General features: G+C 42.8%; 3 protein-coding genes across 3 annotated transcripts; 2 read left to right on the top strand and 1 right to left on the bottom strand.

Moving 5' to 3' along the window:
• Positions 1-383: 383 nt before the first annotated feature.
• LOC125531137 (small ribosomal subunit protein uS12) lies at positions 384-1909 on the top strand. The gene is made up of 4 exons (XM_048695544.2): positions 384-539; positions 1156-1311; positions 1397-1523; positions 1608-1909. The coding sequence occupies exons 1-4, from the start codon at positions 535-537 to the stop codon at positions 1746-1748; spliced, it is 429 nt and encodes a 142-aa protein (XP_048551501.1). The 5' UTR covers positions 384-534; the 3' UTR covers positions 1749-1909.
• Positions 1910-3513: 1604 nt separating this feature from the next.
• Positions 3514-6611, top strand: LOC125531135 (nuclear transcription factor Y subunit B-2). Its single transcript, XM_048695542.2, has 8 exons — positions 3514-3669; positions 3755-3958; positions 4104-4233; positions 4360-4365; positions 4888-4983; positions 5054-5104; positions 5237-5302; positions 6200-6611. Exons 2-7 carry the CDS (start codon positions 3771-3773, stop codon positions 5255-5257), a joined length of 492 nt encoding a protein of 163 aa, XP_048551499.1. The 5' UTR covers positions 3514-3669; positions 3755-3770; the 3' UTR covers positions 5258-5302; positions 6200-6611.
• A 1340-nt stretch (positions 6612-7951) lies between these two features.
• On the bottom strand, positions 7952-18643 carry VHA-A1 (vacuolar proton ATPase A1). Its single transcript, XM_048695543.2, has 18 exons — positions 18317-18643; positions 16975-17019; positions 16246-16368; positions 15970-16077; positions 15461-15574; positions 15214-15384; positions 14872-15009; positions 14551-14658; positions 14320-14427; positions 14097-14245; positions 13299-13452; positions 12219-12379; positions 10590-10796; positions 10316-10499; positions 10149-10232; positions 9368-9561; positions 9227-9286; positions 7952-8571 (listed from the first exon to the last, which is right to left on the bottom strand). Exons 1-18 carry the CDS (start codon positions 18455-18457, stop codon positions 8367-8369), a joined length of 2454 nt encoding a protein of 817 aa, XP_048551500.1. The 5' UTR covers positions 18458-18643; the 3' UTR covers positions 7952-8366.
• Positions 18644-23040: the final 4397 nt, after the last annotated feature.

Genomic DNA, 23040 nt, shown 5'->3' with positions numbered 1-23040 from the left:
GGATGTTTGTTTTATTTTTGTGTTGTGGTATTGATATATCGGACTAGCGGGATGCGGGATGCAGCGGTGCAAGAGCAGACCCTGTAAAGCCGACCCATAAAATGGTATATTCCGCAAATATCTTTTATACAAGTCTATTTAGGGATCTGTCTCTGCGACCGTCCGCGCCGGCCCGTAAAGCCGTTTTTTCACGAACTGTAAACACGTTTTGCGAGCCGGCAGGATGCGGTGTGTGCTAGAGATGCTCTAAACATCAAGAGGGTTTCCACATGTCCACGTGGCAGACCAGGTCCAGCGTCCGTATCCCTCGCCTCTTCCGCATCAGAACCGTAGCTGCATCGACCATCACGAATCTCAAAGCATCGAGCCCACAAGAAAACCCTAAGCCACCAAAGCGGGCACATATAAATAGCTCCGCCTCCTCGGCCTCATCCCTCACCTCTATTGCCGCCGCCGCCGCTCCCAGCTCGCGCTCCCTCGCCCAGCCGCCGCCGCCGCCTCCTCGTCGGAGTTCTTCCCACCCCTTTCGCCAACATGGGGTAAGCTCGCCGTCACATACTTCCGGTTGATTTTCCATGGTTGCTTCTTGGCTAGGATTAGCGATCTGGAATGGATAGTCGTCTGCCTTCTGTACCGCGTGATTTAGGGGCATGGCGTGAGCTTTTGGTTAGATTAGACCGGGCAGATTGTCACTGCGCGTCGAGCTTATGGACGGTCAAGTGCTGATCAGATTATACAACGTCAGCACTAAACATATTCATAAGCGATATTAATTCGTTGCTGCCGTGTAGTCATATTTTCTTGGCCCAAAACTTGGATCTGGGAGGTTATGCTGGTAGCATACACTTCGATAAGAAATCATCCTGATTTGGTAGTAAATCTGTTTCTTTTAACCATGTTTTTTGAGTAATTACTTCCAACATGTACTAGGAGATTTTGTTCTACTACTCCTAAATGATATGAAAGTCTGCATAACTAAGCATTTTAGACTGTTTCTCTTTGAATCGTTAGCGACCGTACACTTGCGCTGTAGGGTGGTCCTTATTTTCTAGATATAGCCTTCTGATTTTAAATGAATCCAATGTCCGACTGTTGTGATGCAGACCAGGAGTCTGTTGCTTTTGCTGTGTTAACCGTGAATTATTTGCATTGCAGTAAGACACGTGGTATGGGAGCTGGGCGCAAGCTCAAGACCCACCGCAGGAACCAGAGGTGGGCTGACAAGGCATACAAGAAGAGCCACTTGGGTAACGAGTGGAAGAAACCCTTCGCCGGGTCATCTCATGCCAAGGGCATTGTTTTGGAGAAGATGTATGTTGAAATGGGCAATATGTTTTTCTTCTCACCCTTGTTTTTATGGGGTGAAGCTAATATATGATGACTATTGCTATTGCAGTGGTATTGAGGCCAAGCAGCCTAACTCTGCCATCCGTAAGTGTGCTCGTGTGCAGCTTGTGAAGAACGGAAAGAAGATCGCTGCCTTCGTTCCCAATGATGGTTGCCTGAACTTCATCGAGGAGAATGTATGTTCTCCATCTTGGTACTTTTCACACGTATGTTCTTCTTCCTGCTGTAGGTATTAAGTTTGTCTTTCACCTGTTGTCCAGGACGAGGTGCTGATTGCTGGATTCGGTCGTAAGGGACATGCTGTGGGAGATATTCCCGGTGTTCGGTTCAAGGTCGTTAAGGTGTCTGGTGTGTCTCTGCTTGCCCTCTTCAAGGAAAAGAAGGAGAAGCCCAGGTCTTAGATTGCCGTTGCATGGAATAGACAGTATGTCGGGCCTTTAGATGTTGAAGGAGGATGGTTCCTTTGTGTTTACAGCACTTTTAAGTTGATAACTTATGATCGTGTTGGTGAAAACTTTGCCTTGTCACATTTTGCTCCTGTTAAGGGAAAGTGCTACTGTTATGAGTTTTGTTCCCCAGTTTGAGATGAATATGGTTCCCTTATCCTAAAATTGCCTTGGGAGTTGGTGATGTATGTAGAATATGGTGGTGTTTCAGCTTTAGGAAGCAGGTTCGAAGCTGAATCTGAAGCAAACAGTTATTTTGAATCAGCTCTGAATAATCAGCCAAAATCTGATTTGGGTTTGCCATGTCAGCACGGTGAATCCGCAGCTGATTCTGTCGAAGCTGAAGCCCAAACAAACAATCCCATGCACCAAATCTAATCTGGGGAAAGTGGCTGTGTATTTCGCTGTGTTTGATCTGTGCTCTCGTGTAGGTGGCTTGTGTCCCTGATGAAAATTTATATTCTGCTCGTTGCGGCATTTGCTACTGGAGCCAGTTTCTCCAAAACAAAAAGATTGAAAGCAGCCTAACGAAGATAGAATGCAGGTGCGTGCTCCTTTGTTCTGAGGGCATGGCCAACGTGCTGCCCCGCAGGTCCAGCTCGGCTCGGAGCCTGGAACTCAGGTTCGGGTGATGCTCTGCACAGGAACCGGTCTCCTGCAGAGGAGGTAGGTGCTCCATGAGAAAAGCTAGAGAAAGAGGAAAAAGGGGGAGAGAGAAGGTGAAGAACCAAGGAGGAAGAAATAGATGGGGGAGAAAAGAATTGAGATGGGTCCACTATGATGACATCTGCATATGGCTGCCTCGGTTGGGTGAAGATAAGTGTAAATGGTCGTTTTAATACTTTATGTCTAAACAAATGGATGGAGCAGCATGAAGGTGATGCTTCCATTGCTCATGCCCTGAAGCTGCCATCGCTGACCCGATTGTTTGAACTTACATGCATGCTTGGATGAAAAACTTTGGAATGACGCCGTTCCAGTTAACATTTCCCTTTATGCACTCTAATGCCCAGCGAACCTTCCCAAAGAAGGGATGACATTTAAGAACGTTTTCACTAGTAGTTTTCCTTATTAAGGATGACATTTTCTTTAGAAGAGGATGACGGTTTATGGTATAGGAGTACAAGACAATTTTTTTCCAGAAAACTATCACCGCCTGATTTACGATTTCCCAGTTAACATTTCCCTTAAAGTATGGATTTGGTGATGGCAATTGTGAGCAGCAATTTAGGCAGACTCTGTAGATTTGATGATGGCGATTCCAAACATCCAGTTCAAGCATTGCCAAAGCAGTGAATGAAATAATTGGTTTTGCTATGATTGTAAATCCCCTTGTAATTAAAAAACACTTGTGGATGATGTATGCATCATTTGATGATTAACAGTGAAAACGAAGATAGATCCTACAAAAAATTTAGAAATATTATGTTTTTTGCGAATGATTTTTTTTAGATTAGATTTTTTGAGGGGTGATTGTTTTCTAGATTAGAGGGAAATTTATGATGTAGCCCAAGCAGCCTTTCCTGTTTAGAGAACAGAGCCCAAAAGAGGCCCTCCGAATGTTTCATCCCTCAACGAAAGAAGCCCATATAACATGGTGGTAGAAGAAGCCCACCATAGCACTTTTCAATCCCCGGGGGGTCCACCGGCAGGGCGAGGCCCCACCCGCAGCCTCCTCTCTTCTCTCTCTTCCCGACCGACGAACGGCCCGGATCCGTCGTCTTCCCCATCGCACCGGCCCGGGCCGTCTCCCCTTCTCCAGCGTCGGATCTCCCATTCCCCACCCCTCCTCGCAGCGCCAACCACCGTCCTCCTCCTCCCCCCTTCCTTCTCTCCCCTCCGCTCCTCCCCCCGCGCGCGCGCGCGTTTTTATAAGGTGCGTTCGATTTCGATCCCTCCCCTCCCGATCGCGCGCCCTGACGAATCCGTGGCCTGACCCGATTTGCTCGCGATGGATCTAGGGTTTCGGGGCGCCGGATGGCGGACGACGACAGCGGGAGCCCCCGGGGTGGCGGCGGGGTCCGGGAGCAGGACCGCTTCCTCCCCATCGCCAACATCAGCCGCATCATGAAGAAGGCCGTGCCGGCCAACGGCAAGATCGCCAAGGACGCCAAGGAGACCCTCCAGGAGTGCGTCTCCGAGTTCATCTCCTTCGTCACCAGCGAGTGAGTTGCCCGCCGCTAGCTGCTCGCTGCCACCGTCATCATGCCACCTGGCTTTCGAACCTCGACCTTGAACGAACTCGGCCGGGTTGGTTTTGTCTTGGGCCGGAGTTGTGACTTTTCGCTGTGGTTTGGTTTGGTTTGGCAGGGCCAGCGACAAGTGCCAGAAGGAGAAGCGCAAGACCATCAACGGGGACGATCTGCTCTGGGCCATGGCCACGCTCGGATTCGAGGAGTACGTAGACCCCCTCAAGATCTACCTGCAAAAGTACAGAGATGTAATCATGGCTCTTGCTCGCTGCTGTTAGTACAAATGACAATAATTTTCTTGTTTTGTATCTCCATCTCACCTCGCTTCTTCTCTGTCTTCCTTGCAATTTTCTGGACGGGCGCGGTGATTGCAGATGGAGGTATGTGATCTTGTAATCAATTCTTTTGTACTACCATCGGCATGCTATTGATTCACTGAAATTTTTCATACAATGCAAAACAAAATGTAGTTTCCTCTTAGTCCTAGTTTAAACATAGCCACAAAAGTACCCCTGGCTGCTTAGGCCGCATAATTTGAGCTATGGCCCTTTAATCAGGTATATAGTTGTCACTTGATATGAAATACATATGACCTATGTACTTTGAAGCATGCAAGTTCCTCGCGTGACCACCTGAATAAAACCCACATTCTTTCCAGTTTCATATACCATGAAAGAAACATAGTTGCATTCATGAAGGCCATTCCAGCTTTCAAGCAATAAGTTCTAACATCTAAGCAAGGTTGCATGAATCCTCTCTAATACTTAAGTTGGTACATACTTCCCACTCATTTTGTTGGACTGCATTATGGCCTTGCAAGCTTCTGTTTCTATCTTGTGTGTTTTATGTGAACAGTATGTACTGAATATTAACCGACTCTCTTGTCTATTACTTTCCTGTAGGGTGATAGTAAATTGACCTCAAAATCTGGTGAAGGATCCGTGAAGAAAGATATAATTGGTGCTCATAGTGGTGCGACTAGCTCAAACGCCCAAGCGGTTAGTATTTGCAACTTGGGTTCCTTTGCTCCTAATGTTGCTTGAAACTGACTTGCTCATATTCTTTTAGATGGTTCAGCATGGAGGTTACGCCCAAGGGATGGGTTATATGCAACCCCAGGTAACCTATCATGCCATCACCTGCCATTACAACTCTATACTTTGATTTTGAAGCTAAACATGATACAGTTCTGTATTGCAATCTTCAATCATCATATTCTTTTCCTGACGCTCTTCCCCTTTACATCATCAGTACCATAATGGGGACACCTGAAACTGAAGATCAGGCAATTTTCGGCAATGGGTATTGCTCCATGAGGTAATTTTGTTGTACTGACAAGCATCCTATATGTGAGGCAAATTCAGAGACAGCCCTAAAAATTAGTACCCCTTCTCTTCTTCTTTTCAGTGGTTTGTAGTCTTTTTCATGAATCTTCTGCCCTTTTAACAAGTGAATTAAAAATACGTACCTGTGCTGAATCATAGCAGATTCTCTTGATGCTGTATGCATGTTTCATGCTTCCTGTTTCTTTAGTAAATTTCACAAAACTGTCAGTATTTTGAACAAATTCATCACATATTTAAGATAGTCATTCTTTGACATAAAAACAGTTGAATACACTGTTGTATCTCGAACTCTTGAATTAAGGGCTGACTCTTATGGTACGTGCAACCACTAGAATCTCTAGAATGTGTTTCTTTGATGGATCGAATTGTATGAGAATCCCTAGCTACCATACTTGAGAAACATGGCCCGCCTGTCTTGCACCTAGCTATTTGAGACTTCACCAAGGCTGTGGTTTTCGGTATGGTTACGCGAAATTGTTCAACCTACATTGGAGTTTTTACAATAGTGGGCTTCTTAAATCTGCAACTCTGAAATACTCCCTCCGTTTCTTTTTAGTCTGCATATAAGGTTTGGTCAAAGTCAAGCTTTGTAAAGTTTGACTAACTTTATATTAAAAAATATAAACATTGACAATATGAAATCAATATTATCAGATGCACCACAAAATGTATTTTCATACTATATAGTTTTAATATTGTAGATGTTCATATTTTTTTATATAAATTTAGTCAAACTTTGTGTAGTTTGACTTTGACCAAATCTTATATGCGGAGTAAAAAGAAACGGAGGGAGTACTCTATAATAGTTTGCACAAAACGCAACTCTACTCTCTTTCATCTGACACAACACTTGTTTTGCTTGCTGCAGTGGTTATCTATCTGTTAAGGAAGCCGCCCCAACATTAGGTTCATGATGATCATTGGCTGGAAACAGTTGGTTGTGATGGCTGCCTCCAAGATGTAAATTGCTTCCGAGAGAATAGATTCACCTATTATGGTTTAGTGCTTGTTTTTATCTGTACATTCAGAATAATTCAGCCGTTGGTAGTTTGGCAATCTTTTGTTTTCAGATATTTGTATTAGGAAGCATAAATATATTGCAACTGGGTATTAACTTATAGTGGTGCGTTGTTTCCTGTGCCCTCTCCGGGGTGCAAGGCTCGCCAGACAGACATCCACCTGTGCTTAAGACTTGTGATGCAACGTGCAAGCCAACTGAGTTGTAAAATTGCATTTGACATGTGTGAAAGGGGAGCTGATTGCTGTCGTTCCTTGGCTGATATGGATAGTTTTTACCTTTCTGCAAAATAATGTCGCACTCATCTTATGCAACGAGTGGTTAAAGTGCAGGCCAAAGCGCTCAGTTCATCAGTTGGGCCATAGATGTGAACTCACAGCTAATACATTAAGTGAAACATAGGAGATAGAGTGATTGGCCCTTAAAATCTATCTACAGTTATTCCATAAAATAACAAGGGAATTATTTTGATTTGGGTCAGTCGATTTGGCCTGGTTCAGTTTGAAGCGTTAGATGGAAAACGAACAGCCGAGATTATGTCTTCTTCCTTCAAAAGCTTTTTAGATTGTGCTGCAGCGGCCCATCTTATTCCTCCCCCCCGCCACCTGCTGCCACTGCCTCGCCGCACCACCCTCCCCTCAACCTACCGCCACCGCTGGTCTTGCCACTGCACTTGGCCATCCCTTTAACCCAGGGCCTCGCCAGTTTTTTCTTCGGCAAGCGACCCAGCCGGTGGCACTCCTGCGACCGCCTCGCCGCACCACCCTCCTCTCAACCTTCCCCTACTGCCGGTCTTGCCGCTGCCCCTGGCCATCCCTCTAGCCCCGGGCCTCACCGGTTTTTTCTCCAGCGAACTTGCACCACCGCCGTGCTGCCGCCCCCCACCACCACCGAGTTGCCTCCACCCCTCACCCTAAGATAGATGATGGGGTAGCCTGCCAGCAAGCTTATTCAAAATTCATAGCTATTGTGAAATAATAAACAAAAATGAGATAGGAGATTGTTCGCTCCAAACGAATTGCCAGATTGTGCCACAGAAATACTGGACGAGTCGGCATTCTGAGAAGGGCAGCACAAAGATAAGAAGAAATAGTAATAAACATACTTACATACACACAGAGATCCCGTATCTTCATCTCATTTTGGAAACACATTCTAAAACGTATACGATAAAATTATACACATAGAACATAGCCTGTGTGAGTGCCAAAGAAATGATACAAAAGCACGACCACTGATGAACTATAAAAAATGCATGCATGTGTTCTTTTCTACGGACAAGATTTGCCTGCTCCCTTCTCGTGTGCCCATCCGTACTCCCGCATACGTGGCTTGATCTGATTGGAACAAAATATAAGGCCCGGCCCCACCCCCTTAAAATCAGGGGGGGAGATGATTAGATTAGAAAGAAAAAAAGAAGAAAAACAACCGTTGGATTAGGTGGGAGCACGGATGGGAGCAGGCAAGCCGGATCCCTTTTCTACAGCATATGAATTGCACAACGAGGTGCACATGCAAGCCATGAATTTGAGCCATCAAAGTAACACATTAATCATACCATGACCAGCCGATCTTAATAGTAGAAGTAGATAGACAACGATCGGCACAAGAATACTGATACTATTATTTAAATAAATGGACAGATATTATATTTAGTAAATGTCATGCATTACAGTCTGGACACAGTAATGATAAAGTGGGGTTTTCTCATTTCTAGCAAGTGACAAAATGTGACAGCTAAAGGTAGACGGATCAAATCTACATTTTCTATCTTCTTTGTTAGCTACTATAATCTGCCTCTCCACAGGAGGCACTGTACGACAAGCCCGCCCTCTACAATATTGCCGTAAAAATTACAAAATCTCCTTCCCCTGCGCGCCGTTAGGAAGAAGTCCCGCGGCCTGACAAAATGATGTGTATTGGGAAAAACCCATCTGTCTCATGAAATTCCACACCTGTGCTCCAAAAATTTCAAGAGACAAGTTTAATCTCTTCAACGTGCCCGATTTTGTATGCATCATTCTTCGTCGTCTGCTAGCAGAGCAAATGAGAATGGTTTGAATTTGTAGCCATCCCCATGATAGAACTTGTTCATGAACTCAACCCAGTGTAGACGCAATGCATGAAGAAAGGCGCTCAGTGATTCCATCCCGAGCAATATGAAGGCAGTAGCAAAAGCAAACACTATAAGCCCCACTACCTTGAAGATAAGGCTATCATACCTGCCAATAATACAGTAAATAGTCCAAGTAAGAAATTGCAATAGATGATATCATATCTGAGACCATGCATTTCATGGCAGTCAAATGTGAAGCAGTGTTCAAGAAAGCGTTTTTAAGCGACGCTTAAGCGCTGAGCGATGGCAAAACGCTTCACTTTTGCCCTAAGGGGTAGATTAAGCGGGTTTTTTTTTAATTTGGCCAGAATTTGGCTGTTTTATGAACTACTTCTACTTCTCTGCTTGCGCATTAATAGCAATATGCCATTTATCTTACTATTAGTCTCTGTTCGGGAACTACTTCCTTCATATTCTGGCCACATGATCTCTATTAGGTTATGTCTATTTGAACTGAACTGCATTTTAGTTGTTATTTTACTTGCTGTGTGAACTTGATGTGTATTTTCTATGGTGTGAACTGTATTTTAGATGCTATTTCAATTACCCATGTGCCATGTTTCCTACTTTCCTGTGTATATTATTCAAAATCTGTCAAATTCTAGCCAATTTCAAAAAACGCTTAAGCGCCCATTGCTCTAAGCTGTGGCCTTCCGCTTTGCCTACGCTTTCCGCTATTTTGAACATTGATGAAAAGACAAACACTGTCGTATGAATAAAAAAGTTACACCCAGAGATAAGGAAAAAAGGACGAGGTTTACCCCCATGCAAATAGCAGCAACTTCTCGTAGAAAACTGTTGATAGCTCAGAATGTGCCAAGCTGAAGTAAAAGAACAGTACATCAAGTCATGGAAAGAACCAACAGATGATATTTCGCAACAAAAAATCACAGGAGGCAAACCTCAAGGCCCAAAGTCGAAGGTATGATGCAGTATTTGAGACAGCCCCGAGAACAAACTCGATGGAGTGTATCATTTGATGAACAAAAACTTCACCAAAATTGAAATCATCATGACGTGAACGGGCAGAGTCGGGTTCAGAATCTGGATCCATTTCAGATGTCCCAAGGAAGCGATAGCTGTGACCTTGAAATCTCTAGATCCAGGAACAAAGATTTAGCAGTCCACTAGATATAGCAAACATAATCTAGGATTTTTGCTTACTCACCCATAGCCTAAACTTATTAACCTAACAACACTGGTGCCATATACTCCCCTCTGTTCTTAAATATAAGTCTTTTTAGAGATTCCAATATGGACTACATACGGAGCAAAATGAATGAATCTACACTCTAAAATATGTCTATATACATCCGTATGTAGTCCATATTGAAATCTCTAAAAAGGCTTATATTTAGGAACGGAGGGAGTAGAAAACAAAGATCTCCAGGATGCAGCATAGAAACTAGTGACAACAAGAACCAAGTTAGCAATATAACTTAAGAGGCACCTCTTCTAGGTTTTACTATCTGAAATTTACCAATGGTACTCTTAACTCTTGCACTACTGGATTTAACTATACAAGCACAACATGTCAATAAAGAACATAAGGCTGCAGAGACTATGGATTTAGCTTGTGGTCGTTACTTTAAGCATTAGGACACACCAACACAGCACCAAAAGTCTATCTCAAATAAAAGTGCAATTGTTTTTCTTCATGAGTCGAGTTTATTCATAACATACCTCCTTATGAAGTTTCTTTAGAATGAAAGGCTTTGGGAAGAGCATCCATGGAACAGCTACAAGGGCCAGAAGCAACAAAAGTATCTGGAAGAGGGAAACTGGTAAATAGGCATGAAAAAGAACATACAATGAAGCTTTAATTTGTTTTTATTTGAAGGTTACAGAACCTGGAGTTCCTTCTGTCCCCAAAAAAGTTGATTCTCTCCAAGATCTCCAGCAGGGTCAAGGAACATATATATCATCACGTGATACAGATCGGCTTTAGACCCCGTGCACCACTTAATGAGAATCAGGAGTGATAAGTAACCAAAGAGGCTATTCAGGAAAATCAGCTGCGGTATGAATTGGTACCTGAGGAACCCACATTGTTAAATATATTGCTTGCATCCTATGGTTTGCATGCATCCAAAGAAGAAAAGACGCGACAAAAATATACAATACCTAATGTCTAGGGCATTTTTATGAAACTTTGCATCAAAATAACTCAATAAAATTCCCAAGTTCATCTGGGAGACACCCATCAGTATTGACATCTTCATCTTCAAAGAATTTAGAAAGGGTAGCTCAGATCGACTTCCACGCCAACTTGGGTCCACTCCAAAAGGGTAGGGATCACGAACTTTTACGAGGCCAGCAGTATATGCATCACTGAAACAAACAGGCTGGGTGTTAAATCTTCAGAGATGGACTTGCTAACTGGTGACCAACAAGAACTAAAGAGGGTCCAGTGTTTCATGAAGTAATAATCAATAAGAAAACAACAACAACAACAACAACAACAACAACAACAACAACAAAGCCTTGGGCTAGTTTGGTTACTGCCCTGGACACCATGCCTGGAGAATTTGGCTGCCTGTACTCTGCCTGGGAATTTGCTTTTTCGTGCCTGGTCAGGCAAGCCGGACGGAGATGTGTTTGGTTCCTGCCTGGACTGGTGTACGCGTATTAAGAAACAAACGACAGCACAAAAACTAAAGAAAGAGTCCTATTGGCAGGCACAAGTCCCCGTACTAGCATTAGAGGCCAGGCAGCTATTAGCCTGTGCCCAGGCGTAGGAATTCGGAAGCCTGGCAGGCTAACGAAGATGCCTGGCTATCCAGGCCAGGGCACTACTATCTTTTCCAGGAACTGAACCAAACGCCTCCCAGGCAGACCACAGGCACGCTCCAGGTCAGGCTTGAAACAATGAGGACGCAAACCAAACTGACCCTAGTCCCAAACAAGTTGGGGTAGGCTAGAGGTGAAACCCATAAGATCTCGTGACCAACTCATGGAACCAATAAGAAGACAGAAATAACCAAATCGATAGTCATCTCCCATATGCACCCCTTGACAAAAATAACTATAACGTACTCCCTCTGTTCCGATTTACTCGTTGTGGTTTTAGTTCAAATTTGAACTAAAACCACGACGAGTAAATCGGAACGGAGGGAGTAGTACCTTGCATGCCCAGAACCACAAGAAGGCGTTTTAACCAGTCTAGATAAATTGTGAAGGTAAATCATTTGTTATGGACGCATATTACCTCAAGAAATAGAGATCCTTGTATCAAGAGGGAACAGCTGCGCGTACTTATAGTTGCATATAGCCCCGTTGTGTCAAAAATAAATCTGTGCATACTCTCAGGTCTTACGTACTCCTTATTTTATGTACATTGCACATACTCAGAAATAGCTACTTTAAATGGTAAGGGGAGATAGAGCTACTCTCTGCCCAAAATGCCTAGACACATGGAATCTACTCAAGAAATTTGCTAACTACTCCCTCCTTTCCTAAATATAAGTCTTTTTAGAGATTCCAATATGGACTATATACGGAACAAAATGAGTGAATCTACACTCTAAAATACGTCTATATACATCCGTATGTAGTCCATATTGAAATCTCTAAAAAGACTTATATTTAGGAACAGAGGGAGTAGCAAATTAAATAGAAGTCGCGGCATGCTCAAAGCAGAATGAACTAGCGAAAAGAACTTGAGTTCGATTCAGATATTTTACTAGAGTTACAATTTAAGTTTCCCAGCATAACAGCACACTCAGATAACTATCGAAATGGTAAAGTCAATACCTGCAGGAATTTTCTCGACACGCATATGCTGATTTGCCAAATATATGGAATGGAACAGAGAAGAATTCGTTGTATATGAGCCCACAGTATATTGAGAACAACGCCATCAGAAGAATCACATAACGCCCACCAAATGCCATCTCCGTAAAGCTATCAAGCTTCTGCGATAATCAATGGACCACAGCTTAGGAGAACAGCTTGAATTCAGTGCAGGCAATTTGCAAAAGGAAAAACTGATAAACTGCAAAGTTATAAGTACTCCCTCTGTCCCAAAATATAAGAACGTTTTTGACACTAGTGTAGTGTTAAAAACGTTCTTATATTTTGGGACGGAGGGAGTAACTAATAATACCTTCCCAGCAACATATTTGTAGGAAAATACTCACAAGAACATCATTTGATAATGGTTTAAGACAGTAGGCATGAGTGGGACAGAAACAATTTTCAATGTGGTCCTAGATACAGAGATATTGGATTCCATCTAGATTGAGGGATTTTATGGATACCTATGCAAATATGCCATAACTAAATGAGTTCTCCACAATTTTTGCAAATGTACTCCTACAGACACCATAGGTTCCACGCGCCTCTACCTCCATCCAGGTTGATATTGATGCTAAAAAAAGAACTAATTTCTTTGAGGTGATCAAACCTTGTCCTAGAGATGTTGGGGTACAGCCTATTTGGATTTTACTAATAGAAGTTAAGCATTTTTCATACACAAGATATAACATTTTTTTGTACAATTCACTCATATCCAGCTAAGTCATGAAATAACTATACATGTTTTCCTTAGCATATGCATTCAAATATTGCCATAGAGAACAGTGAACCAAAACCTGACAGTAAGGAGCAAAAATAGAAAAAAAGAACAAAAAAAGGTACAACAATATGCTAGAAGAGTAGAACTAGGTGCGCACCAACAGCCAAGTTATAACTGCACTGTCTAAAGCAGTAGAAAGTAACATATGTGCAATCTATGAACTGCGTTCAGTAAAATCACACTTCAAAGATTGCATGCAATGGCTATTACCAAAAAAAAAGGAAGGAAATAGAAGGTCCAAGTTGAGCTCAGAGTACCTGAGAGGAAAGTTTCTTTTCACGAAGTATAAGAATCAAAGCTCCAATTAACAGACATATTCCATGACCCCAATCTCCAAACATAACAGCAAAAAGAAATGGGAACGTGATAACAGAATATACAGCTGGATTAATTTCTTCATATCGACCAACACTGCAACAATACAGATTCATGATCAATTCATGGCAAAAATATTACTCCCTCCGACCAAAATAAGTGTCATGGTTTTAGCTCAAAATATAACCACGACACTTATTTTGGATCAGAGAGAGTACAATATGGGGTTCTCTTTGATCAGAGAATACTAAACAATAATTTAGTAAAACAAAACATTCCAAGACAAAGCAATCACATCAAGTTTAGATTCCAATAATCTCCAAGGTCTTATGAAGCAATCAATATTGCATGGCCGCAGTCAACAACAACAACAACAACAACAACAACAACAACAAACAGGTGCTGCGAACATTAAACAAGCAAACCTAATCCAACTCCTGAACAAACTCCTCTTAGGTCTTGGAATTAAATCAACTGTCACCTAACAATGTAACATGCTCTTGCTCACCATCCCTTGGATCTCAAATCACAAACCCTTGAAAAATTATAGCAGAATAATTGCTGGATCGAGTAACTAAGCACATGATCTCTCCAACTACTTTGCCTCTACACATAGGATAGAAATCTCATTTAAAACATAGTATTCCATATTTACTTGGTTTTTCCACGACTTCCCAAAGGGCATAAGTGTAACAAATAAAACCATTTATTCAGGTTAATGTTTGCATCAAGGTACATACCCATATGCATCAACAATCTCCTGGAAAGCATTCGTAAATTTATCAGTTCGGAAGTATGTAGGTGGCGAATCAATAGTGTCCATCTCATGAAATATTATTCCAACTTGTGAGTTGCTGTGAAGAGTTGCACGCTGCAAAACATCCTCGATCTGAAGCACAACTTAGAAGTAAGATGACTATCCTAAATTTGAAAAATGAGCACAAAAAGAGTTGCATTTCTGACCTGAGATTTAGCGAATATTGGGCACCATCCTTCTCCAACAAGGCATTTCTTTGTCACATCAAAGTTCAACATGTTCAGTGTATCATAAACAGCTTTCTCTTTTTTTACCTAAAAAGAATACACAGGTTAGAAACAATAATAATAAAACTAGGTACTATCACAAATGTGGAACACAATTTTTTTAAGGTAGCAATTTCAAGACAAAATGAGAAATTGCTATTACTTGATTACCATGAGTATCCACCTCCATAATTGGGACCCAACTGACTCAAGTGCTTTGTTTCTGTGCTGGATTCCAGCATCCAAGGTGACTTCTAGATCACCCAGGCGTGATGATACCTGCCACAAATATTATAGAAGTCAGTACTTCAAATACTGAAGTACAGAGTATTACAGCGTTACATCAGGATGGCACTCGTGTACTTCAACAGAAAACAAAATGACAGGCAGGCTGCTAAAAACTGAACAACTTATACTCACAGACAACTACATGTACAGAAGAATGGAGGGATTAATTGTTGCTACTAGAAAAGGTGGCTTCTCCAAAAATACCTCACGAAGAATTTGTCTCTGCTTGACAGTCTCCTCAGGAACAGGGTAGCAATTTGCTCCAAATGAAGCACAAATCCTCAATATTATTGCTTTAGCCTGCTCGCCCGAAAAGAAAACTACAAAAACAGTCTTCTCTACCTGTCGGAGTGCAACTTAAGTGTTAAAATAGTGTTGAAAACCTTTCGAGGTTTCAGGGTTCATTTCAGTATTACACCACATAAATTAGGGCTATAAACCTGGTTGGAGATAGAAAACAAAGAGAAGCTATCACAACCAGTCAATAATTTATGGCAGCTACTAGATATACCCAAGAATTAGGAACAGCAAGCCACAATGACAGACCTCTTCACCAGAACTGGGATCCATAACAGGTTCCCCTGCAGATGCCTGATTGAAAAACAAATTTCCCCTTGTAGTTCGGAAAAGCATCCTCTCAAAAGCCAATGCCTTGGACTTCAGTATTATCCCACTAACAAACCTAACACCAGATTCCGAGGCCCCTTGCTGTATTCCCTGAGAACATTTCGTGTTACAATTTAATGGAAGAACAGAACAGTATTAACTTCAAGAATAAGAACAAAGACAACACCTGTTCAAGCAAATAGCCATTTCCTTCATCCACTTCCTTGTCATATATATGTTCATCTAGCTCATGGTCAGCTGGAGTTGCATGATTTTGAGAAGCAGCAAGGATGCTACCTGCCTGCAAGAAGTTATTTGAGAAAGCATGGAAAACAACAGCAAAAGGAATAGATATGTTACTTAAAGCATGAGAGAACAGTAGGGATTTGACAACAGAAAAAGGAAAAGATATTTGACCAAGATGTATAATAATTACAGTAGGGATTTATGATTAACAACCAATGTTACACTACATAGTTAATAAACTGGACCAAGTGCCCCAGTCATCAGCTACAGAGAATGAGAGAACATATTTCTTCACAAATTTCCATATTTTCAAGAAGTACACCAGCATATCAATAGAAGGTGTTGCAAGTACACTAATGACTAATGTATATCTTTTATCTCACACCTTATTAGTTACAAGTAAACACATGGAACAGTGAATTCAATGTTTCACAAGAATCGAGATACAACCTTTGACAAGACCAGTTTGAATTCAAGAAGTTCATTGTATGTCTGCCGTAGTGTCCCACTATTAGTATTCATCTCAAGCAGCTCATGCTCATGCTCACCCAATTTTGCCTGCAGAAATAGCGAGAGAAATTATTGATACTCCCTAAGAGCAAACTAAGCATTTCCTCTCAAAATGACTTCTTGTTGCATAAATAATAGAAATCCAAGAGGATTAATTATATAGCTATGATAAAATGACAGTGCTAATGCAGCTCCAGCTCCAACTAAAAGAAGTACCTCTAGCTCCTCCAAATCAATTTCTGGTTGTAGTGCAGGACGGACAGAAGACTTAACACCTGCCTTGTTGATCTGATCACTGAAAAACTTCAGCTTACGAGTCATCTCTGCACATCGCTTTACCTGCAGAAGAGTTGCGACAGGCTTATCATACGGGGTGGGGTGGGCTGGTGTGCATCCACTGCCACACAGTAAGGAAAGCAACAGTCCGATGAAGTTCCATACCATGATCAGCGCATGGTACGTTGCAAGCATATAAAAGCAAGCATTTGGGAGGTTCCCTACCGTTTTTTACCAGAAATGATATATTGTGCCACTGCCCACTGACATAGTTCATTAGGTAACTTGGTTGAAAATCAAATACTTACGGTATTAAATACCAAATGCAACAAATATATTCAATCCATCTACCGAAAAGAGTCCCAATGTATCCATTTTATCATATTCTTGTTGTTCAGGTATTTCTTTCTTTTCCAATATTTTTTCGAAAAACCATGGCAAACAGAAACAAATAGAATATGAATTTAACATGTCAGATTAAATTCAGCTTGGCTCTGCTTCATAGGCTCGTTTTTCACATAAAACAAGAATAAGTAGACGATATAATGACACTGAAATAATCCATACTTTATACTAGCATTGGCATTTGCATAGTAGAATAGAACAGATGTGTGCAATACGGTGTGATCAACATAAATATCAGATGGAGAATAACATAATTTAGATCACCTGGTTGACAAATATACGCTGAAAAGGACTCTTATCCTCATTCAACTGCAAAAGAAGGGGTAGAAAAATAAAAAGGTCAGCAGTTGAACAATTGTAGATTCTGGCAGATAGAACAAACAAAAACTAATATCTGAAAGTAAACAGTTAACAAAGTTTTCTACGAAGTCCAAAATATAGCCTTGCATTCGTCATATGTAGTCGAATATACTTTTATGCCGTTTTTATTATTTCTGAAGCCTATTTTTCTTCTCATTCCTTTTCCACAAATGTCATTTTAACATACACAATGTGATGATTGGTCGTATGAAGATCACACATCTAATCATATTTTGGTGTGATATTAATCAACCTACTTTGGTTATTTCCACCATGCGCATGATAATAAAAAACAAAAAGGAGGTGCTGAGGGACTAAGACACCAAATGCATAACGCAAGCCTCTCTTGTCCATATTTCCTCACTGACACACAGCCATGGAATGCAGCACCCGGTAGGGCGATATGTATCATCATCAAGGACTATGACATGTTCACGTGCATATGGTGGCATGGTGATTCATGGGTGAAAACAGGAACCTATCAGACCGCATGATCACATTAGCAGGAAAATCCACTATCTTAATCAGGAATTTGAATAACAAGCAGCGATCAGTTTGCCTAATGTTCCTAGGAGCATCTCTATGATTAAGTTATTAGTGAAGCCCAAACTTCAACTCATTCTCATGTCCTCAGAAAGGGTGCATTGTGCAGCTAAACTAAGCATTACAAAAGTGCTCCAATATGCCAAGCTAATCAATAAAAACTTGATAAATTGCAACACACATATATTATCCATGAATGGTACAACAAACAAACAGTAAATCACCCTCCTTAACGATCTGTTTGTATAAATTGGCTTATGATGAAGAATGGCTATTGCTTAGGTAATTTTTACTCAACGACAGCATAGATGCCAAGTAGGATCAAAGCAAGCTAAAAACACACCAAAAACATATTCGTATAATACGAATTTCCTCTACCACATTCATCCACGCTTATCATCGAAGTCTAAGCCCTGTGAAGCCTGTGCCCCCTGGTCGAGAACAACACCTTACACCCAGTAACCAAGGAAGGCAGTTGGTCCAAAGCAGCTCAAACGAGACGCGCGCTAAGCCTCGAGGTCCAATGACACCCGGATCAAAAACTAGCTATCCGTCCCGAGCACAGGCGAGAGCTAGATCCGAGGGCGCGGAGAGTGCGACGCACGCGAGCGAGCGGGTCAGAGATCACGACGCGCGAGGCTGGATCAGGCAGATCCGCGAGGGGGGAGGCTGGAGGGGGGAGACGAGGTAGAGAGGCACTCACGTCCTTGAACTGGAGGAGGCCGAGCTCGCCGAGGTAGGTGACGGCGAGGCGCGCGCTCTCGGCGGGGAAAATGAGCTGCACGAGGCACATCTTCTCGGAGCGGAGGTGGTCCATGGGGGGCAGGCGGTCGAAGAGCCCCATCGCCCCGGAGCGGCCCCCTCCCGGAGCTTCCAGGAGGAGGTTCGCCAGCGTGAGGGAGGGGCGGGGCGGGGACGAGGGGGGAGGAGGCCGGTGGCGGTGTGGTGTGTCTCAGATCTGAGGGGGGTGGTTCCGTTCGGTCCAATTCTACTAGTCGGCACTGTATTCTTTGCGAGGCGCAGCGCAGGTGCGCAACTGCTGCCATGACCCGGGTCCCGACCCATGGGAAAGTGGGAGGAGGGTGGGCGAGGAAGCGTCTTGGAAAGCGGCTGCTGTGGCTGGCCCGTGGGCCATGCGCGCCTGCGTTGGGTGGGCGCGGACCGGTCGAAGTTCGTGTCGCGCGCGACTCCCTCGGGTTTCGATGAGTTTTACGCGACCGACAGGGTCGGTTCCGCGTTGCGGGAATCGAAAAAAAAAAGGAAGAGAGCCTCCTTCTGGGAAGGAATGGGCCTGCTTGGTTTAGGTCGGGTTCCGAGTTCCGGGATCGGGCCGGGCCATGTGGCGCCGCGTTACTGGGCCAGCCCAGTATTGTAGCTGCAGCGCGAGTTTTTTTGTTTTTCAAATTGTTTTGCATCTGTTTTTTTTAACTGGAATCATATTTTTATTCCATTAACCAAAGAGCTCAGCAGCATCGCTGGCTACCAAGTTTTGCACAAAATCAGGGGCACCATTTGGCGCATCTGTTTTCTTAGGAAAGGTTAGATTGGATGCTAAAGCTTTTTAGTTATGAAAAGATATGGGAGTCACATGAGGGGTTTGGATCGGTGATTGAGCAGCCATGGGGTAGCTCAAGGGCTACTAGCATGAAGGGCATGAACGATAAATTAAAAAGCATAGCAGAGGACTTGCAAAAGTGGAGCCGGGAAGAGTTCGGCAGTGTTACCAAGGAGATGATCAACAAACTTAAAGGCTTGTTGGATCCTCTGAGAGATGAGCCAAGAAGAAGCGGTCATAACCGTGAAGAAACAAAAAATCTTGACCGATTGGCTGAATTATACCATCGAGAGGAGATCATGTGCCGGCAACGTTCGAGAATTCAGTGGCTTAAAGAGGGGGACCGAAACACTGAATTTTTTCATCGGAAGGCCACTTTGCGCAAGCAAAAGAATAAGATCACACGACTCACAAAAACGGATGGTACCGTTACAGAGGATAGAAGGGAGATGGTCGGCATGGTTAATAATTTTTTGAAAGACCTTTATACCTCCCAAGGGGTCAATGACGTTGATATGTTGTTGCAGCATGTCCCATGCAAGGTCACTGGTGCTATGAATGAGGAACTTGTGAAACCATATACGGCTGAGGAAATTAAGAATGCATTGTTCCAGATGTTCCCGACAAAAGCACCGGGGCCATATGGCTTCCCGATGCATTTCTTTCAAAAACACTGGGGTTTGTGTGGTGAGGAGATAACACAGTTGGTGCTTAGAGTGTTGAAGGCGGGTGATACTATAGAGGTAATCAACAATACTTTCATTGTGCTTATTCCAAAGGTATCAAATCCGGCCAAATCAACAACACTCAGTTCAGACCCATTATCCTTTATAACGCGATTTATAAAGTGATGTCAAAAGGGTGTTGCCGAACAGACTTAAGGTAATCCTCCCAAAGATTATTTCCTTCTAGCGGTCAGCTTTTGTGCCTGGACAGTTGATTACAGATAATATAATCTCTGCCTTTGAAAGTCCGCACTTTATGAAAACTAATAAGGCTAAAAAAGAATAGGAGTTGCGCTCTAAAGATTGATATGATGAAAGCATACGATAGAGTCGAGTCGGATTACTCGGAAGCTATTATGGGAAAGTTGGGGTTTAGCCGTGTATGGATTTCGAGCTTCCGTGTTCCGGGGAAGGAATGGGGCCTGCTTGGTTTAGGTCGGGCTCCTCGCCGGGATCGAGCCCGGGCATGTGGCGCTGCGTTACTGGGCCAGCCCAGTATTATAGTTGCAGCGCGAGTTATTTGTTTTTTGTTTTTCAAATTGTTTTGCATCTGTTTTCTTAGGAAAGGTTAGATTGGATGCCAAAGCTTTTTAGTTATGAAAAGATGTGGGAGTCACATGAGGGGTTTGGATCAATGATTGAACAGCGATGGGGTAGCTCAAGGGCTACCAGCATGAAGGGCATGAATAACAAATTAAAAAGCATAGTAGAGGACTTGCAAAAGTGGAGCCGGGAAGAGTTTGGCAGTGTTACCAAGGAGATCAACAAACTTAAAGGCTTGTTGGCCCGTTTGAGAGTTGAGCCAAGAAGAAGCGGTCCTAGCCGTGAAGAAACAAAAATTCTTGACCGGTTAGCTGAATTATACCATCGAGAGGAGATCATGTGCCGACAACGTTCGAGAATTTGGTGTCTTAAAGAGGGGGGCCCAAACACTGATTTTTTTCATCGGAAGGCCACTTTGCGCAAGAAGAAGAATAAGATGACATGACTCACAAAAATGGATGGGACCGTTACAGAGGATAGAGGGGAGATGGCCGACATGATTAATAATTGTTTTAAAGACCTTTATACCTCCCAGGTGGTCAATGACGTTGACATGTTGCTGCAGCATGTCCCATGCAAGGTCGCTGGTGCTATGAATGAGGAACTTGTGAAACCATATATGGTTGAGGAAATTAAGAATGCATTGTTCCAAATGTTCCCGACAAAAGCACCGGGGCCATATGGCTTCCCGACGCATTTCTTTCAAAAACACTGGGGTTTGTGCGGTGAGGAGATAACACACTTGGTGCTTAGAGTGTTGAAGGCGGGTGATTCTATGGAGGTAATCAACAATACTTTCATTGTGCTTATTCCAAAGGTATCAAATCCAGCCAAATCAACAACACTCAGTTTAGACCCATTAGCCTTTATAACGCAATTTACTAAAGTGGTGTCAAAAGGGTGTTGCCAAACAGACTTAAGGTAATCCTCCCAAAGATTATTTCCTTTGAGCAGTCAGCTTTTGTGCTTGGACAGTTGATTACAGATAATATATTCTCTGCCTTTCAAAGCCCGCACTTTATGCAAACTAATAAGGCTACAAAAGAATAGGAGTTGCGCTCTAAAGATTGATATGATGAAAGCATACGATAGAGTCGAGTGGGATTACTTGGAAGCTATTATGGGTTGGGGTTTAGCCGTTTATGGATTTCGAGCTTCCGTGTTCCGGGGAAGGAATGGGGCCTGCTTGGTTTAGGCCGGGCTCCTCGCCGGGATCGAGCCCGGCCATGTGGTGTCGCGTTACTGGGCCAGCCCAGTATTGTAGTTGCAGCGCGAGTTTTTTGTTTTTTGTTTTTCAAATCGTCTTGCATCTGTTTTCTTAGGAAAGGTTAGATTGGATGCCAAAGCTTTTTAGTTATGAAAAGATGTGGGAGTCACATGAGGGGTTTGGATCAATGATTGAGCAGCGATGGGGTAGCTCAAGGGCTACTAGCATGAAGGGCATGAATGACAAATTAAAAAGCATAGTAGAGGACTTGCAAAAGTGGAGCCAGGAAGAGTTTGGCAGTGTTACCAAGGAGATCAACAAACTTAAAGGCTTGTTGGCCCATTTGAGAGCTGAGCCAAGAAGAAGTGGTCCTAGCCGTGAAGAAACAGAAATTCTTGACCGGTTAGCTGAATTATACCATCGAGAGGAGATTATGTGCCGACAACGTTCAAGAATTTGGTGGCTTAAAGAGGGGGACCCAAACACAGATTTTTTTTCATCGGAAGGCCACTTTGCGCAAGAAGAAGAATAAGATCACACGACTCACAAAAATGGATGGGACCGTTACAGAGGATAGAGGGGAGATGGCCGACATGATTAATATTTTTTTTAAAGACCTTTATACCTCCGAGGTGGTCAATGACGTTGACATGTTGCTGCAGCATGTCCCATGCAAGGTCGCTGGTGATATGAATGAGGAACTTGTGAAACCATATACAGCTGAGGAAATTAAGAATGCATTGTTCCAAATGTTCCCGACAAAAGCACCGGGGCCATATGGCTTCCCGGCGTATTTCTTTCAGAAACACTGGGTTTTGTGTGGTGAGGAGATAACACAGTTGGTGCTTAGAGTGTTGAAGGCGGGTGATACTATGGAGGTAATCAACAACACTTTCATTGTGCTTATTCCAAAGGTATTAAATCCGGCCCTTCTAACTCAGTTCAGACCCATTAACCTTTATAACGTGATTTATAAAGATGGTGTCAAAAGGGTGTTGGCGAACAAACTTAAGGTAATCCTCCCAGAGATTATTTCCTTTGAGCAGTCAACTTTTGTGCCTGGATAGTTGATTATAGATAATACAATCTCTGCCTTTGAAAGTCTGCACTTTATGAAAACTGATAAGGCGAAAAAGAATAGGAGTTGCGCTCTAAAGATTGATATGATGGAAGCATACGACAAAGTCGAGTGGGATTACTTGGAAGCTATTATGGAAAGTTGGGGTTTAGCCCTATATGGATTCCGTCGGTGATGTCCTTTGTCCGAACTATCTCATTTTTAGTTATGTCCAATGGCAATCAGCTGGAGAATTTTAAATTGAACAGAGGAATATGTCAGGGTGACCCAATGTCTCCTTATTTATTTGTGTTAGCAATAGAGGGACTTTCTTGCTTAC

Source organism: Triticum urartu, chromosome 3A (genome assembly GCF_056163025.1).
Source record: "Triticum urartu cultivar PI428250 chromosome 3A, HENAU_Tu73, whole genome shotgun sequence".
NCBI lineage: Eukaryota > Viridiplantae > Streptophyta > Magnoliopsida > Poales > Poaceae > Triticum > Triticum urartu.
Note: the sequence above shows the minus strand (reverse complement) of the source record. Positions and strands in the feature narration are given on the sequence as shown.